Genomic DNA, 19718 nt, shown 5'->3' on the forward strand with positions numbered 1-19718 from the left:
AGCTCATAAGATGAGAGCAGAGTGGCAACAAGGGAGGGCAAATTTCACAAAATTAAGTCATTTTTTATAGCACAAAGTTTTATTCATACCTTCCAACTTGTCACCTTTTACATTACCAAGATCTGAGATATACATTTTTAAGAATTTATCTTCATGCATATATGAATCTTGTTGTCTAGTCTATAAGTTTGAGAAGAACATTACACAATGCTGAACTAGCTGCTAGAAATCAAACATATTCTCCAGCTTTGCTCAAGTCTTGTATCTGTGAAACTCCAAATTTGTTCGCTGTTTTTATTTAACGCAATCAATCCATTTTGTAAGTCAGTAAAGTAAATTCTATTTAATTTTATCACGTATTGCTTAGCATCGGTAAACAGTGATTTTCCAGTTATATCTTTTTAAATTGTTTTCAAAAGAGTCCCGTTTTTATCACAAACGCAAACTGAATTTCCACAGCACACAAACAGTTCTTTGCTTTCTGAATCTATGGAAATTCCATAACAATAGTTTTCAGTAGGAAATGAATTGCCCAATGATAATGTACCGGTACATGATACAAACTGAATCATTTTCTCATTACTAAGAGTAAGTGCAACTTCCTGTGACCCTACAACGCATGCTGATGATGGACCTCCGTCTAAATCAATGCTATCATACAACTCGTAGGTTTTGCTAAATCTTTTCAATTTATGGTTTGCAAAGTCACTGATGCCATACATGCCATCTTCTAAAAAACTAGACCACTTTCAACACAGTTCTTTTCATCACTTTCAAGTTTAACATCAAAAACACCATTGTAACGTTCAGAGAGTCCCAGCATAATTGATGGTTTGTTTTTTCGTCGTCAATAAAATGACCAAACGTCTTTAATGTCGTATCATTATGAGGTGAATCATAGTCAATACAGTAATCAAGCTTTCTAATCGGCCAATTACAAGGTAGGTCTTCCATCAATATTTCTGCATCTTTTACAACTTGTTCACACTTTTTGACACTTAAAAACAATTTCCTTTTACTCTGACTGGCGCAGTTGTTTAATGTTTTTAAACTTCCCTCTGTAACTGATGCGACTGTTTCTAACTGCCGGATGTCTTGTTTGACAGCGTTTACTAACTCTTCATGTTTAGACCGCAGTTCTTCACGAGAGGCGTCAGCCATCTTTTTAATCTTTTGTATTATTTTTTCTTGAAAACTGTCAATTTCATTTAGGACTGTTAGTTTTTCTTCATCAAGCTCAGTTATATTGTTGCTCCTTATTTCTTTTTCCAACTTCAGTCTCGAAATGGACGTGTCTAGACGCTCCTTTGTTCCAGTTTTATTTACCTCTGTTGCCTCTGCTTCTTCTATAGTAACGTTTTCACATAACCTGAAAAAATCATTTTTTGAACTTAAAGGATATTTCTACATCAGATATGTCCAGTTGCACCAAATTCACCAAAAATCATAACTGAATTTTTTTTACGCTTAAACCGTAATTTATTCAAGATAAAATGCACATACAGCACTAATGAAATAATTATTATGAAGAATTAAAGATATACATACCTGTGTTTGATAGATACACATATTACACAGCATATTTCATCATGGTCCTTGCAGTAACTTTCTATCGCCTGTCCGTGGTGACTTGCACAATAAACGAGTTTTGTATTTTCATCTTCCGCGATCGTCTCATACTCAAGGTTATCCAAAACTTTGTGAACTTTGAATAATGGGAACTTACTATGGTATTTCAGGCATTCACCACACATATGTGATCCACAATCAATGCAATATTTAACAGTCTTTTTAAAATCACCAGTATCTGAACACAGAGGACATTGTTTAACTAGTGTTGTCTCATTACTCTCCGCCATATTTGACATTCGTTTTATCCGTGATCATTTTCTGAAAATTGGTATATACTTCATTTTATGTTTAACCGTCTGTCGTTATGTAATGAATGGGAATGAACACGTTTAATTATCAGTCCAAAAAATCCGATGAATCAAACATGCGAGGTAATACTTTTTGAATGTCAAGAATAAGAATTTTAGAAAACGAATGAATTTATAAATAACTATTTCAAAGCCGCTTTGAAGACGTCAGATTAAAATTAGCTCCCAAATAACACTACGATTTACAACATAAGAATGTCTGGGTGCGTTTTATAAAGTGCAAAACTTGGATAAAATATATTGCGTTTTTCCAGTCTTAGACAGGATTTTATGTGAAACACACCCTTTAATATTATTCAATTGATTATATATATTGATTGTCACAGAGTTCCGCTTTCAACTTATGTTAAGTAGCTTTCTTTTGTACAGACAAAATGGGTTGTTAAATCAAAAATTCCAAATAAATTCTATATGTATTTGTAAATCCCAGCGCATAAACTTATCACATACATGTATATCAATAAAACCTATAATATTATTCGCTGTTTTGAAGAAGAAAAAAACTGTTTCAACGTCTTTATTATAACAGGAACTTGAAACTCTATCAAATAATTGGTATTTTAGCAGAACTATCAAAAATATATATCCCATATACTTTATACAGGGGTATTTTGGATTTTCTGCTTATCAATTATTTGACAGAATTTCAAGTTCCTGTAACAAATATACAATTATTTTTGATTTTACAAAGTCTGGAACTCCACATCTAATATAGTGTCTGAGGCTGTATTTAGTAATTTAGTTCGGTGCATTTAAGTTATATCCTTGTTATTTTTTGATGGAAATATAATTAATTTCTTATTGTCATAAGGTCTTACTAAAAGGAAATGAGCCGCGTCTCAACAAAACCAACGTAGTGCATTTGCGACCAATATGGATCCAGACCAGCCTGCGCATCCGCACAGTCTGATCAGGATCCATGCTGTTCGCTTACCAACTGTATTACAAGTAGAAAAACTGATAGCGAACAGCATGGATACTGATCAGACTGCGCGGATGCGCAGACTGGTCTGGATCCATGCTGGTCGCAAACACACTATGTTGGTTTTGTCGTGACGTGGCACAAATACTAGTAATCTACCTGTGGAAAATAACTATTACCTTACATATGAGCCGTGACATGACAGAAACGTTACGTCAAAGTTTTCTTCATTTTTTTTTTGGATTATACTGCGCGCTTTTCCAACCAGACCTGCGCAATTTTTAAACAGTGTGCACATCAATTGTATGTAAGCAAAAAAAATTCAATTCGTTACTGCACTAATTCACCAAAATGATGATTTTTAAAGATCTGGGTAGAAATGTATGGAACGCCGTGACTGTCTTATGCTATCAATGTTTTTGCTATCTTGTGAAATGATGATATTATTTTGTCATTTAAGCATATTAACATGTGCAATTTACATCATATCTTGTCTAAAGACAATGCTGACTTGTTCAAACAGCATGTTAACTTGTCAAATAATCATTATGACATGTGTAGACAACATGTTAACTTGTCAAAGTATCATGATGACTTGTGCAAACGACATGTTAACTTGTCAAAATATCATGATGACTTGTGCAAACGACGTGTTAACTTGTCAAGATTTCATGATGACATGTGCAAACAACATTACTGTTAACTTGTCGAATTATCGTGATGTCATGCTCATAATACCTTAACAAGTTAACATGTGTTTTGCGCAAGTCATCACGATTCTTTGACAAATTAACATGTTGTCTGCACAAGTCATCACGATATATTGACAAGACAAGTTAACATGGCATTTGCACAAGTCATCATGATACATTGACAAGTTAAAACTGAGTTTGCACAAGCCATCACGATACCTTGACAAGTTAACATGCTGTTCGCACATTTCATCATGAAATTTTGACAAGTTAACATGTCGCTTTCACAAGTCACCATGATATTTGGACGAATTAGCATGTTGTTTGCACATGTTATCACGATGATCTGACAAGTTAACATACTGTTTGCACATGTCATCATGAAATTTTGACAAGTTAGCATGGCATTTGCACAAGTCATCATTATACTTGGACAAGTTAACATGCTTTATGCACATGTCATAACGATAATTCGACAAGTTAACATGCTGTTTATGTGACCCCGATGTCTTTTTGCCTTATATAAATAAAGAACAAAACTGAGGGTAATACTGGTTCGTCGATTTAATTTGTAGTGGACACTAGCTATATATAATTCCAATTCAGTACATCTCAACATCAAACATCATATGTCATACATTCATACAACATACATATCACATCACATTTACATCACATCTACAAGCCCTGAAGTATAAATACCAAACATCCCATACTATCATGAAATATATCCAAATATTGCATTTAACAATATTTGCTGTGTTTATTTTAGAATGCCTATATTTTGTTTATTGTATATAAATGCACTCAAGGGAAGTAACTTGTACTGTGTCTTCATATTCAAGGGAAGTTACTTGTACTGCATAATTCAAATATCAAGGGAGGTAATTTTGAACTTCGACCTTGTATCTGTCTGCATTATTACCCAAGATGCAATAAGCCTATCAGCTTCCTTTTCCTGCACTCAGAGAACAGCAGCACATTTTAATCAAAATAAAAAAAATCTTTAATTCATCTTTTGTAATATAATGCCTGGAAGAGGTAAAGGGAGGAAAAGGAAAATACACAAGCTGTAGATCCTAAATGAGAATCCTCCAGAACAGGAAATAGGAGATTCAGTCGAACCAGTGTTGCTTGGTGGAGATGGTGACCATCAGGAGCCATCAGGTAGGCAAAAAAATCAAATAAATCATTTGACAATATTTTGGTAAAATAAATTTTTCAAGGAATTTTAATGAAAAGAGAAATCATTAGGTGTGGTGGGGATGAGTTGGCAAGCCATATTCCCCAAAATTTTGAAAGAAAAATTATAAAAGGTCAGTTTATTAAATTTAAGCTTATTGTTAAAAGGGTCTATGGAGCTGTCTGACATGCATCATGGAGCGTCCCTTTTTGTTAATGATCAAGGTATGCTTGAAACTCGCCAAAAGGCATCAAATCTATATGTAAAGAACATCGAAGAATGGAAGACGCATTTTTGATATACATGGTCGATATATATATTCAGCTCACCCTGAGGAAGTCCAATCCTTTGATAAAATACATGACAATAATTACGTGATGCGTCTAAAAAGTTCCCACACTCTTGGCGGATGTATGACGAACAATTTAGACTTCGTCAGGGCTCGCCTGAACTTAAAGGTAACTGGGGATTCAATTCACCATGAACTATGGTCAAGAGTAATGTCTATCCCCAGCCATGATCAGATTACTCCATACACCCACAATAGAAATCAGTATCAAATCTAATTTTGGATATCAAGTTAAAAAGAAACAGTTTGCTTGCAATGACTTCAATGCAGGAGATTGCAAATGGACATCATGTAAAATTTTTCCCACATATGCAGCATATGCAATTCAAATATGCATAACAAACCCAGTGTCAGCATTTAGGGGCTGAAACAACAAAGCCAAAACCTAATCACAACACAAAGCAGCTTTGTGGGCAAAGGGGCACTTTTTCGTGGCAGACCCTATTGGAACAAACAATGAAAAAGCCTTAATGACGACAAAACAAGCAGATTTTAGCAACATATCAGTTTTAGGAAAATCACCAATTAAAGTTAATATTTTAGAAAGAGCATTGGACGGATATCCTTTAAAACTTTGCAAAATTTTCATTTTAAAATGGTTTCAAATGTGGTTTTCTCCCTGGAATATACAGGTGACATATATTTCATCATGTCTAAAAATCTTAAGTCTGCATTGCTAAAACCTGACATTTGTCAAGCAAAAAATCGAAAAAGAGATAAATGAAGGTAGGGTGGCTGGTCCATTTGACAAGCCACCTATTACAAACTTTACGCATATACACCCTTGGTTTAGTAGAAAAGAAAAATATGCAATGATTTAAGATTGATCCATCATTTATCATACCCCAAAACAATTCAGTGAATGACTTTATTGATCCAGAATTATGCCATGTACAATATACTAGTTTTGACGAAGCTATAGCAATAATCCAAGAACTAGGTCACGGCTGTATGCTTGGTAAATCAGATATCAAATCAGCCTTTAGGCTTATGCCAGTAAATCCAAAAGATTTCGATCAGTTAGGCTTTCATTTTAATGAAACAAATTCTACTTTGACAAATGTTTACCATTCGGCAATGCTCCATCAGTCCAAAAATATTTGAAAAACTTTTTCTACATTTCTTGAATGGTATGTCCGAGGCAAATCTACAAAAGGCAAGCTTATACATTACTTGGATGATTTCTTTTTGGCGGTAAAAAAAACTTACCAATGACTGCAAAGAACTGATGAACAAATTTGATACATTATTGACTGACCTTGGTGTCCCTATAGCACAAGACAAAACTGAGGGTCCCACCACTAATATCGTGTTTCTAGGCCTTGAGCTAGATTCTGTTAAAATGATAGTAAAAATCCCAAAGGATAAAATTGAAGATCTTATTTCAAAGATACATGAAATACTAAGAAAAGATAAAACCACATTAAAAACAGTACAATCCCTTATAGGAAAATTACAGTTTGCATACAGAGCAATTGTCCCGGGAAGACCTTTCTGCGCCGACTTATAAACTGTACACGTGGTCTCACAAAACCTTTCCATCACATCCGCCTCAATAAATCAATAAAGAAAGATTTGAAAATGTGGCTACATTTTTTTCCAACACTATAATGGCATATCTGTCTTTCATGATAAATTTTGGACTAGAACCGTTGATGAAGAGTTATTTTCAGATAGTGCAGCAAGCATAGGTTTTGGACTGTTTTTTTAAAGGTAAATGGACTCAGGGCAAGTGGCCCCTATCATGGTCTCAATCAAATTTGATTAACAATATCACCGTACTAGAGTTCTTTCCAATATTAGTGGCCATTTATCTTTGGGGCAGTAGCTTTCGTAACAAAAAAATACTTTTTAGATCAGATAATCAATCAGTTGTACAAGCAATCAATACAATGTCTAGCAAATGTGATGACTTAATGGTATTAGTAAGAGCCCTTACTTTACAATGTCTCAAAATTTAACATTGTTGCAAAAGCTGAACATATCCCAGGCATTCAAAATAAGATAACAGATGCCTTATCCCGGTTTCAGATGGAGAAATTTTGGAGGCTAGCACCACAAGCAAACAAAAAATGCAGAAATAGTCCCGAGCCATCTTTGGCAGATCTTCGAGCAGGAGCAAGACACCTTCTAAAATCCAGTATGGCTGAAAACACACGAATGGCGTACACAAACGCAATAAACACATTTAACAAATTTCGAAAACAGAACAACATAAACACCAATTGGCCAGCTTCAGTTAACCAAATTACTTTATTCATATCTCACTGTTATAGCAAAAGTTATCCCCCTTCAACCATATCAACTTATTGCTCTGGTATAAGCTTTTATCATAAATAAAAGGCATAAAAGACCCTACTGAAGATTTCTTGGTCAAAAAGTTGCTTGAGGGTTGTAAACGGTCCACCAGACAAGTGGACAATAGAAAGCCAATTTGTGCACCATTGCTAATGAAAATATGTGAAAAGTTAACTTTCATATGTACAGACAGGTATGAAGAAAATCTTTTTAGGGCGGCATATACACTCTCTTACCATGGGTTATTTAGAGTGAGTGAAGTAATAAGCACATCAAACTCAAACCAACCTCTTCATTATAAAGATATTAGCTTTATGGGAGACACTCTAGTTATTACATTGAGGAAATCAAAAACCAATCAGTGTGGCCAACCAACCATTCTAAGAATAAAGGCTTCCACAAATAAAACAAATTTGCTGCTTACAAGCCTTACAGAATTACATTATTTTGAGACCAAGATTTGATGGATGCCTATTCTGCCACTTAAATAGAACCCCTCTTACCAGATACCAATTTTCAGCAATTCTATCAAAAACTCTTCAGTGCATTGGGATACCAACAACAAATTATAAATCACATTCTTGTCGCATAGGTCGTGCAACAGATTTAGCCAACATGGGCATCGACAAATCTGAGATAAAAAAAATGGGCAGGTGGTCATCCAGCAGCTACTTAAAATATATCAGATCATAAACCAATCTGCCATCACAACAACAACAACAAAACAAAAAACTACTCTTTGATGCCATTTCAAAACTTTTAATATCCAGCGAATAGATTGACTTACACACTTCTTTGTATCATTACAGATATATGGTTCATGGGGGACTCAATAGTTAAACGAGCACACAATTACTCTATCACAGATAATTTCACTTTGACTGACAAGAATGTGTGGTGGTGCGGCAAGTCTGGCATGAGATGGGAAGGGCTTCTTCAAACCATCCAGCTACAAATGCTTCATAATCCACCACCCAAAATCCTAATCATACACCTTGGAGGTAACAACATCCACAATACTAAAATTACAAAACTAATATCAGTCATAAACAAAGACATCAAATATTTAAGAAATACTCTTCTTGACACTCATATCATCTGGTGTGACATCCTACACGACTAAAATGGCGGAACAACCTTTCAGAATCACCCAAACTACTCAACATAAAAAGAAAAAGAATTAATCGTGCTGCTCATCAATTCTCGAGACTTTTAGAAAATACTTCTGTAATATCCCCAAATATACCATGGCATATGTCAGAACTCTTTATGACCGATGGCGTCCATTTGTCTGATATGGGTAATATGGTATACCTTCAAACAATTAAAGTTCACTTAAAAAATGTTACTTAATCATGAAACTGCTAGAATTTGGAGAAAATGTTTCTAAATATCTCAACATTTTGTGGCGTAAATTCTAGGAAATTTTAGTCTTTTGGAGGTCAGCCTATCATTTCTGGTAAACAAACTACAAGTTTCTTGTACTCTATGTAGTTGGAGGTTGATTACTGCACCAAACCAGCACATAGAAACAAGGTCTAATTAACTATGTAGCGTTTACTAGAGTAAAAAATTAGAGTGCTTACTTGCTAAACTCGCTGTAAAATACAGAGGTAGGGTGTTCTGTCCGTACTAATAGTGTGCAGTCACCCGCGTACCCTCTAAATAGCTAGAATAACACATTATCTGGTTGCTAAAATATTGGTTGCTACATACTGGTTGCTATTTGTTGGTTGCATATACACTGGTTTAAAAAATTGTCTCTATTATCTGGTTGCTACATACTGGTTGCTATTTGTTGGTTGCTTTACAATGTTTTCAAAAATCGTCTCTATATGTCGCTAGTAATTAATGGAAAATTACTGATAGGCTTCACTTCCACTGACTAAAATTTTTACATGTTGCGGCCAAAATCATTCCATCCTATAACCAAACTATTGGAATAAATTCAGTAAATGTAAACTTGAGTTTTTGTTGTATTTCAATATATGCTTAGCGTATTGGGTGTTATCTATTTCTTAAAATAAATCTAAATATTGCATTTAACAATATTTGCTGTTTATTTTAGAATGCCTATATTTTGTTATTGTATATAAATACACTCAAGGGAAGTAACTTGTACTGTGTCTTCATATTCAAGGGAAGTTACTTGTACTGGCATAATTCAAATATCAAGGGAGGTAATTTTGAACTTCGACCTTGTATCTGTCTGGCATTATTACCCAAGATGCAATAGCCTATCAGCTTCCTTTTTCCCGCAAAATCTCAAGAGAACCAACCCCCCCACCACCCCCTTTTTAAAAAAAGTAAAGGATTTTTATTTGTTTTAAAGAAATAAAATAATTAAAATTTTTCATCATATACATGTATCACTTTATGTGATTCTGCTGCCGAGTTATCTATATTTCAGAGAATTTCAAGCTGCATGTTCGGTCAATGAGGTCTAACTAAACTTCCTAACAGCAACAAAAAGGTGGCAATAAATCGGATTCTGAACAAGCGGACTTCAAAGATTAGAAATTGAAAACATTCTCCATGTATCACTCCTCAACATACGCAAAGGATAGACTCTAAAAGTTGCAAAAGTTAAATAGTTGCTGTATAAAGACATGAACTTTAAAGTTATATGATACATTATATTTGTAGTCACGACTACCTATTCTGTTTTGTCGCAACTTCTCGTAAATTCTAGGAAATTTTAGTCTTTTGGAGGTCAGCCTATCAGTTCTGGTAAACAAACTACAAGTTTCTTGTACTCTATGTAGTTGGAGGTTGATTACTGCACCAAACCAGCACATAGAAACAAGGTCTAACTATGTAGCGTTTACTAGAGTAAAAAATTAGAGTGCTTACTTGCTAAACTCGCTGTAAAATACAGAGGTAGGGTGTTCTGTCCGTACTAATAGTGTGCAGTCACCCGCGTACCCTCTAAATAGCTAGAATAACACATTATCTGGTTGCTAAAAATATTGGTTGCTACATACTGGTTGCTATTTGTTGGTTGCATATACACTGGTTTAAAAAATTGTCTCTATTATCTGGTTGCTACATACTGGTTGCTATTTGTTGGTTGCTTTACAATGTTTTCAAAAATCGTCTCTATATGTCGCTAGTAATTAATGGAAAATTACTGATAGGCTTCACTTCCACTGACTAAAATTTTTACATGTTGCGGCCAAAATCATTCCATCCTATAACCAAACTATTGGAATAAATTCAGTAAATGTAAACCTGAGTTTTTGTTGTATTTCAATATATGCTTATGTATAGTTTTATACATTTGTATACACTACAGTACCTTAAATATACTTAATCTAATATTCTATAAACAGATCAGTCTATATGAATAGTCCATTCATTGTATCTCATCTAAATATATCATGTACACATAAAATACATCTTTAAATGTATTACATCATATTGTACCTGCATCTAGTGACCACTTATTTACTTATAAAACAATATAAATTATGCTTAACTTAAAAATATACATGTAGGTCCAAAAATATAAACAATGACATATAAATATGATATAACATACCAATTGTGGATCAGACTCTGTAACTTTACCTCTATCACTCACACTGTGATATTATCTCTGTACTGCAATTACTGTAAAATACAAACATCAGTGCATAACAAATAGAAACAGTGATTTCTAGGAATAACTATATAAGATAAGAACAAATGGTGCCATCTTGAATTCTAACACTCAAGAACAATACAAATTTATCAAAATAACTTTTATCAAATCCACAACTGTATTTAATTACTATAAGTCTTCATTTAGTTAACATTAGAACTTTTAAGAACAAATGAATAAAACATACAAATACCAATTCCTCAATCCAAATCCTTATTAATAATATAATTCTAATAATATAATAAGTAAAACCAACACATCTACATGTCACAATGACCACACAAAGAATGACCTCAAGTGACCCTAACTTTAGGAGGGAAACGTTATGGTTGAGCAAATAGCAAATGTGGTCAAGGGGACATAATCACACAAAAAGTTAAGATTAAAATCAAACAAGGCCGACAGAGTTACCTTTCTTGAAAAATAGCAAAAACCTTAAAAATAGCACTTGGTTACACATTTACACATGTCATCATGGAATTTTGACATGTTAGCATGGTATTTGCACAAGTCATCATGATACTTTGACAAGTCAACACTACGTTTTGACATGTCAGCATGATACAAGATAACATGTCATTTGCACAAGTCATCACGATTCTTTGACAAGTTCACAGGTTGTCTTCACAAGTCATCATGGTTATTTGACATGTTAACATGCTGTTTGCACAAGTCATCATGATACTTTGACAAGTTAACATGCTGTTTAAGGGGAGCGGTGGCCTAGTGGTTAAGGTGTCTGCCTCTCAACCCAGAGATCCTGGGTTCGAGCCCTACTCGGGTCACGACCATGTTTCTTCATATGACACCAGTACTGGTTGGTTCCAGGAAGCGGACTCGAAAGTGATTAATATAATTTGAAAGAACTTGTTTCGCAATCGAGCTAAAATAAATATGTTTAAACCAACATGCTGTTTGAACATGTCATCACGATAATTCGACAAGTTAACATGTCGTTTTCACAAGTCATCATTACATTTTGACAAGTTACCATGTTATTTCCACAAGTCATCATTATACTTTGACAAGTTAACATGTTGTTTGCACAAGTCATCACGATACTTCGACAAGTTAGCATGTTGTCTGCACATGTCATCATAATAATTTGACAAGTTGACATGCTGTTTGTACAAGTCAGCATGTTCCTTTGACAAGACATGATGTAAATTGCATCTGTTAACATGCTCAAACGACAAAATAATATTATCGTTTCACAAGATAACAAAAACATTGATTACATAAGACAGTCACGGCGTTCCATAGTATGAAATGACTCATTTTAACAGCGTAAAGATTGCAACTGCGCTGATAAACTTGTTCTGGTAACCAAAACACTTGCTGTTCAAATCGTGACCTTAAGTATCAAGGAAGAAAATGTCAAGGAAAATATGACTTGACAAATCAAATTTCATCTATTCAAACGACATTTTGACATATTGTCCTTGAAACAGAAAACACTTTCAGGGCTTATTTACTTAAAATAATTAAACAATAAAATTTTATTTCCAGTGTCAAGATGTTTTCCTGGTATTTATCTTTATTGTAACATGTAAATAAATTGAAATAAACACTTTAATGTAAATAGAACAAGGAATATATCACATCACATGGATATCATTGTTTTATCAAAACAAGAGACAATTGTTAAGTGTAGTTGATCTGTGCGGCTGTAAATTTGTTATATTTAAAAGGATTGTTTTAAGCATCACACAACAATCTTTTAGGATAGACCTCTCAAGTTAAGTTTTTAACTTTTTAAACATCTATATAAAATTCAGAGCTTTTTAAAAGAAAAAAATGGATAAATATAGAGGAAAGCCAGGAGGGTAGAATCACATTTCTATTTTCTTAAAAAACTTTGAATGTTAAATAAATGTTTAAATGTTTAAAACTTATCCGATTGACCTATGCACATCTGGATCAGCGGAAATTCACATACATGTATATTTTTTTACCGATGCTCAAATTTGAGATCCATATGGGGTTCCATTGTAACACTGCACTGACAAGGAGTTAAAATTTACAATTTCAACTTGGAAGTTGTAGATTAGAATCTTAATAAAATGATTTATATTATATAGTTTGCTAATTGACTACAGTACTATGTTTTGTACATTCAAATAACGTTTGAAAAAAAAATATATTGTACAACTTTACATATTGGATTTATGAATAATAACATATAGATGTATATACCAAAGTTATGAAAACTAAACAAAGACCCCAGAAATTAAGCAATTAAACAAATAATTCATCCACTAATGCTGCATATAATTAAAATAAAGTTAAAGAATTCATATTAAATCTGAAAAAAATGGTTTGTGGAGAATTCGAATTTGCAACTTCAATCGTACTTTACGCAAGGCTATCGATTAGGTATTGTGTACTATGCTATCGTTAAAAATCATTTAATTACGGAAACTAACGAACGTTTATCAATCTTAGGCAATGCAAAGTGCTTATCCAAATGTTCACGAATACGCATGAATGTCATGAATGTAGAACAAACAAGATGTACAGTTATCTCTACTGGTTCCCTTCCCTATAAATGGTTTCATTCAGCGACAAACAGTTAGAAGGGGACCAGTCTTATATACTTTTCCACGATGGAGACAAATGTTAATATTCAATCTATTGACACAACAGGCAATGATGAGTATATTGATAATTACTGTGCTCCGTGTTCAAAAGACGGTAAGTTTAAAGAAGGTTCTAAATTCTGCGAAGATTGTGGAACGTATATTTGTTTACAGTGTGTGGAAGATCATTGTAAATTTTCATCTATGGAATCTCACCAGATTTTGGACGACGCAAATCGTGGATCAGAAAGTAGGATCAAATCCGGAACAGAACTTTGTGACAAACATCATGGGCGTTTTGTTAACAAATACTGCAAGGACCACGATGAAGTTTGCTGTGGGGCATGTGTTTCTGGCAACCATAGGTAAAACAACAATTATTTTTTTACACTATTATCCTGATATGTTTTCTTATTTTCCGATGCTAACTCAGATATAAAGTGTGTAATACCCAGATACCGTGACAGCTGCATGATAGTCTCGACCATTAATGTTTACAATTTCAATTTACGATATTAACATGGATTTTCATTTTCTAATTACTGAGTTTTAACATATTTATTATAGCTCGATTATAAAAAAGTCTGCTTCCTGGATCTACCAATGTATAGCTTATATAGATTGATAAAAAGAAATATGATAATGATCCAAGTCGGTCTCGAACCTAGGACCCCTTGGTCACTGTAATGAGAAGCTGACCGCCGACGAACCACTAGGCAACCTATCTTTTTGAATAATTATTCTAGAATTCATAACCTACATTATATAAGTGTAAGTAGGTACGGTGGCACAAAGGTGACATGTGTGTGTTTTTATTTATCTCGTGCGCACGAGATATTATGCGTGGCCATAAGTTACTAAGTCGTGGCCACGAGATAGCTAAGTCGTGGCCACGAGATACTATGTCGTTACCACGAGTTACTAAGTCGTGGTCATGAGATAGCTAAGTCATGGTCACGAGATACTATGTCGTGTCCACGAGTTACTAAGTCGTGGCCACGCGATACTATGTCGTGGCCACGAGTTACTTAGACGTGGCGTCACTGTGACCCTGATTTTTGACCCAATGACCTCGAAATTATTAGATGTCATCTTCTGATCAGATGCAATGATCTTTCTGGGTTTTATAAACCGTGGCTTATCCCTTCTAAATTACCATCCGACAGGTAAGGATTTTACATGAAGTGTCATGTTTACCTTGACCCTAAACATTGTTATAGGCTATCTACTGTCCATGGACAATGCCCCAATCCAAATAAAATAAACCAGGACATATTCCTTCTCATTTTATCGTATTAACAAGGCTAACAGGCCGAAGTACGTAAAAACTGACCAATTCGATCACAAAATTGTCCCAACAAATTTTATTGTCTGATGGGCATTGGAATGTGACTTTCTAATATGATCCTAAAGACAAGTTCAAAGTGAATATCTTCAGTATTTCAAAGATTATGGTGCATGTAAAAGTAAGTTGTTAAGTTTTAAAAAAAATCATGATATATATAGTGTGTTCTGATTGGTTAATTATCTCGTGCACACAAAATAGTTATCTTGTGGCCACGACTTAGTAACTCGTGACCACGACATAGTATCTCATGCCTACGACTTAATTATCTCGTGACCACGAGTTAGCTATCTCGTGGCCACGACTTAGTAACTTGTGGCCAAGACATAGCATCTCGTGGCCACAACTTACTAACTCGTGGCAACTACATAGTATCTCGTGGCCACGACCTAGCTATCTCGTGGCCACGACTTACTAACTCGTGCGCACGAGATAAATAAAAACACGCACAATTCACCTTTCTGCCACCGTAAGGAAGTCTATATATGAAAAATATCAAACAATAGACAAAGAAAATGAATCATGAATAAAAGATGCCCAAAATTTAATCTAAAATATCATTCACGTCAAAATCTAATCTGGTCTGCCATACTTCTTGACAATATTTCGACCTTTCCGTCAGTCTTCGGATAAGGACCTCGCAAGCGATACATCCTCAATAACCTCGTGAGTGTAATCTTCGATAATGTACAACGAAGTATATACATTGTAGTTATATAGTTGAAATCAAAAGGAAAATTAAGTTTGTTTCAGTTTAATAATGATTAAAAAATTTGATTACTATTTGTTTACATGTCTATAGTTAGACCGAAATACCGCATCCGTTCTGTTTATTCATCGAGGTTCCGAAGACTGACGGAAAGGGCCAAAAATTTGCGATTAAAGGACCTCGAAATACACAGAACGGATACGGTATATATGTAAACAAATAGTAATTAAATGCTTGGACTTGTTGACAAGTTCTTTTCCAATATTTCAAGTAAGTCCAACTATGATATGTGAATTCATAGATACAAGAGCAAACATATTCATAATTATGATTGTAGAAAACGAAAGTTTAAAATGTCAATCTGTTGATATTAAGTCAGAATTTATTTAAAATTGTACACCAGTGGGCATATTTAAATTAAAAAAATGGTTGTCACACATATTTTTATTCATAATTGTACCGAAACAGACTTTATCTTCGTTTGGATTTCAAATATACACCCATGTTTACACTCTCTGTTTCTGTTAACATCTGAAACGTCATGTACTTTTCAATCCGTATTATCTCTGAGGTCATTACAAATAAGGACGTTCCGATTGACTTTTACATTTCGAATCTCTTTTAAGGTCGTGTGTTAATATAATGGAAATAGAAGAGGCTGTGAAAAACGCTGATGCAAAAGAACAAAAAGAAGCTAACGAATGTATAGACAAAGGTACTGAGTCTTAAATCATTGATTTTCCGTACAAGGTTTTATTCTTATAAGTTGTTGAAAATAATTTTTTCAGTCAATTCATTTGACCTTTACATACATTGTATATTGTTATATATGTTTTGTTGTTGTTGATAATTTGCATCATAATTATGATATTCTACAATGTACATACAAATGGAATAAAAAATATCCTTTCTTTTCTTTTTAAAAGTAGTAGCAAAGATTATAGTGGAACAAGATGAAAGAGGGTTGCTTTTATCATCGATCAATCAGGAGGCGTCTGTCATTTTAAAGGACATAGATAAGCACGAGGAAAGTATCATCAAAAGAATTAAAGATCTTGCAGAGGCGTCTCGAAAAGAAGTGGTTTCCAGACATGCTAAATTTGAAAAGCGTGTAAAGGCTGATGTCAAGGAGTTAGAGTCGGTGTTGTCAGTGTCTGAGGAAGTTTCAAAAATGTTAAATAACTCTAACTTGAGTGCTAAACAGGCATTTGTCAATGTCAGAAAAAGTAAAACGGTAGCTACAAGCATTTCAGATACATTGGACGAAATGTCTAAAAGTCGCAGTCTTTCAATTGATTACTGCTTCAACAATGAGCGAATACAAAAGTTTGTGGGTATGAAGTCTCTAGGTTACTTCGAAGAAACTGCAAATATACCGTATAAGGCTAAAAAGCAAGGAATGATAAATGTAAAGTTGGGAAAAGATGGAGACTGCATCATAACTGGTATTTGTTTTCTTGAAAATGAATCCATTGTCATTGCTGACTCGAAAAACAAAAAACTTAAAATGTTGAATGAAAATTATGAGATGAAAAATAATATTGCATTGGCGGGATATCCTTCCTCGTTATGTAATGTAGGGCCACTTGAAGTAGCAGTTGCTTTGAGGAATGAGGGAAAAGTTCAGTTTGTATATTGCGATGGTACATTATCTTTAGGATTTTCATTTAGTACTTCTCAAAGATGTGCAGGACTGTACTTTGACACAAAACATGACGAATTGTATGTTTCCTGTGATAGCTGGGGTCGATTTAGTACATCCAAGGTATGCGTGTTTACAAAAAGAGGTGTTCCCACCAGAACATTTGAAAAAGATGAGACTGGCAATATTTTATTTCTTTACCCCAAGAATATCACTATGGAGCCTATTACAGACACAGTATATATTGCAGATGAACGGAATGGAGTCATTGCTTTAAACAGAAATGGTAAACTTAAGTGGAAATACCAAGACCCTAAAGTACGTGATTTAGCAGGGATATGTATGTTACCGGGAAACCAAGTGCTAGTTACAGGCTGTTCATCCAAAAATTTAGTTCAAGTTGGAGATGACGGAAAGAAAGTACGTGAGCTACTTGGTGCTTCAGAAAAGCTGCCTATTCCATATACTGTGGTCTGTGATAAAAGGAATTCGAAAATTATAGTAGGAGGCGCTTCCAATGAAATACTCATGTATACAATACGGAGGGAGAAACACATCTAATGCATAAGTAAAAGTAATTTTCAAAGTTGATATTTTGAGAACAAACTATGCATACTGTTTGAAAAGGTGTATGAAGCCGTGTATTAACAATTATAATACATGTACAGTGTGTAGATAAAAGATATTGCACAGACCTTAAGAAATTTCTACACAATGTTTTAAGTTGTTGTTGTCTATTGCTTAAATTAAATAATATTGTTTGATTTGTGGTATTTATCATATTTATTTAAACATAATTATGTAACTTATCTAATTGAAATAACGAAAAACTGCAAAAAAACATTGTTTCTGCATCAATGCATTTTATCAAGTGGCGTCGAACCGGGTGATGCTCCCCGAATAAGTTTTGGAAACAGAAGTAGTTTCTCGTTGATATCTCTAATAGTTTCAGAATTATGTCCCGGGCAAAGTTCAAAGCGTAAAAATGAAAACAATGGATAGAACTCCAAAATTAGGGAAGGCAAAGTCACAGTTCTTATGCACTGTACTTCTACTCAATGAGATCTATCTACCTATAAAGTTTCTTGTTGATACCTTTTGTAGTTTCAGAGTCATGTCACGGACATATGGACGGACAAAGCGGCGACTATATGATCTCCTTTCGGGGAGCATAAAGTGAGTTTTAACGTTTAAGGAAAAGCTTACAGTTTATTAGAAAACATCATAATTGTGAAGTATTTGCAAAAGCATCTATATTATTGTCATCGTGTAACTAACCGAAAACCAAATATGAAAATAAGTAGACGTAAATGGTGCCATACTCATATAAATTAATCTCTTTACCCATGGAACAAATCGTTGGTGACAAACATGACACAGATATTTTGGGTTTATTCATTAGCTTCTCACAAAACTGCCAACAATAAAACAATACTCGTGGGCAATGAAAACACAGAGTTGAAAATTGTAGACAAGGTTTTGTTGGGCCTATTCGTTCATTTTTAGCTCGACTATTCGATAAGAATAAGTAGAGCTATTGTAGTCACCCGAGCGTCGGCGTCAGTGTCAGCGTCGGCGTCTGCGTCGGCATAACCACTTATGTTAAAGTTTTTGTAATAGTTTTAATATTTTCAAAGTCCATTGACATATGGCTTTGAAACTTTGCACACTTGTTCACCATCATTACCCCAACCTGTAAACAGGAGGAGGTAACTGTATCAAGCATTTTGACAGAATTATGCCCCTTTTTCGACTTAGAATTTACGTTAAAGTTTTTGTAATAGTTCAAATATTTTCAAAGTCCATTGACATATGGCTTTGAAACTTTGCACACTTGTTCACCATCATTACCCCAACCTGTAAACAGGAGGAGGTAACTGTATCAAGCATTTTGACAGAATTATGCCCCCTTTTCAACTTAGAATTTACGTTAAAGTTTTTGTATTAGTTCAAATATTTTCAAAGCCCATTGACATATGGCTTTGAAACTTTGCAAACTTGTTCACCATCATTACTCCAACCTGTAAACAGGAGGAGGTAACTGTATCAAGCATTTTTTTTACTATCAAGCACTAAGAATAGTCGAGCGTTGCTGTCCTATCGACAGCTCTTGTTATGTCATTCCTGTGGGTTCTGGTATATTACTTTATGGTGTTTCCCTGGCCCAATGTCATTAGTTTAAAGTCCAACGTAAGGAAGAAAATGAAACGCTGTAAGCCGGGTTAAATATTATCATACATGTAAACACATGTACGATATATGCATTAAGACAAGCTGATGTTGATATTCAGATAACGAAGAGATAAAGAATGTGGTACGATCACGTAATGTCACAATATGCTTAAATCTAATAATATATTATCATGCAACACTTCTTTCAAGAATTTGCGACTTTGACAAGATATTGTTATATAAT

At 34.2% G+C, this 19718-nt stretch overlaps 2 protein-coding genes across 3 annotated transcripts; one reads left to right on the forward strand and one right to left on the reverse strand.

Annotated features, from left to right (window-relative positions):
• Positions 1 to 322: 322 nt before the first annotated feature.
• LOC132746298 (tripartite motif-containing protein 29-like) lies at positions 323 to 1977 on the reverse strand. The gene is made up of 2 exons (XM_060735407.1): positions 1549 to 1977; positions 323 to 1369 (listed from the first exon to the last, which is right to left on the reverse strand). Exons 1-2 carry the CDS (start codon positions 1866 to 1868, stop codon positions 739 to 741), a joined length of 951 nt encoding a protein of 316 aa, XP_060591390.1. The 5' UTR covers positions 1869 to 1977; the 3' UTR covers positions 323 to 738.
• An 11247-nt stretch (positions 1978 to 13224) lies between these two features.
• Positions 13225 to 18801, forward strand: LOC132746305 (uncharacterized). 2 transcript variants are annotated; one of them, XM_060735426.1, is made up of 4 exons: positions 13225 to 13971; positions 16287 to 16375; positions 16587 to 17870; positions 18407 to 18801. In XM_060735426.1, the coding sequence occupies exons 1-3, from the start codon at positions 13634 to 13636 to the stop codon at positions 17861 to 17863; spliced, it is 1704 nt and encodes a 567-aa protein (XP_060591409.1). In that variant the 5' UTR covers positions 13225 to 13633; the 3' UTR covers positions 17864 to 17870; positions 18407 to 18801. The 2 variants fall into 2 exon arrangements, with proteins under 2 accessions (XP_060591409.1, XP_060591403.1); XM_060735420.1 differs by lacking the exon at positions 18407 to 18801 and having other exon boundaries at positions 13226 to 13971; positions 16587 to 18066.
• The last annotated feature ends 917 nt before the right edge of the window (positions 18802 to 19718 follow it).

Source organism: Ruditapes philippinarum, unplaced genomic scaffold (genome assembly GCF_026571515.1).
Source record: "Ruditapes philippinarum isolate M1 unplaced genomic scaffold, ASM2657151v2 ctg370_1_1_1_1, whole genome shotgun sequence".
NCBI lineage: Eukaryota > Metazoa > Mollusca > Bivalvia > Venerida > Veneridae > Ruditapes > Ruditapes philippinarum.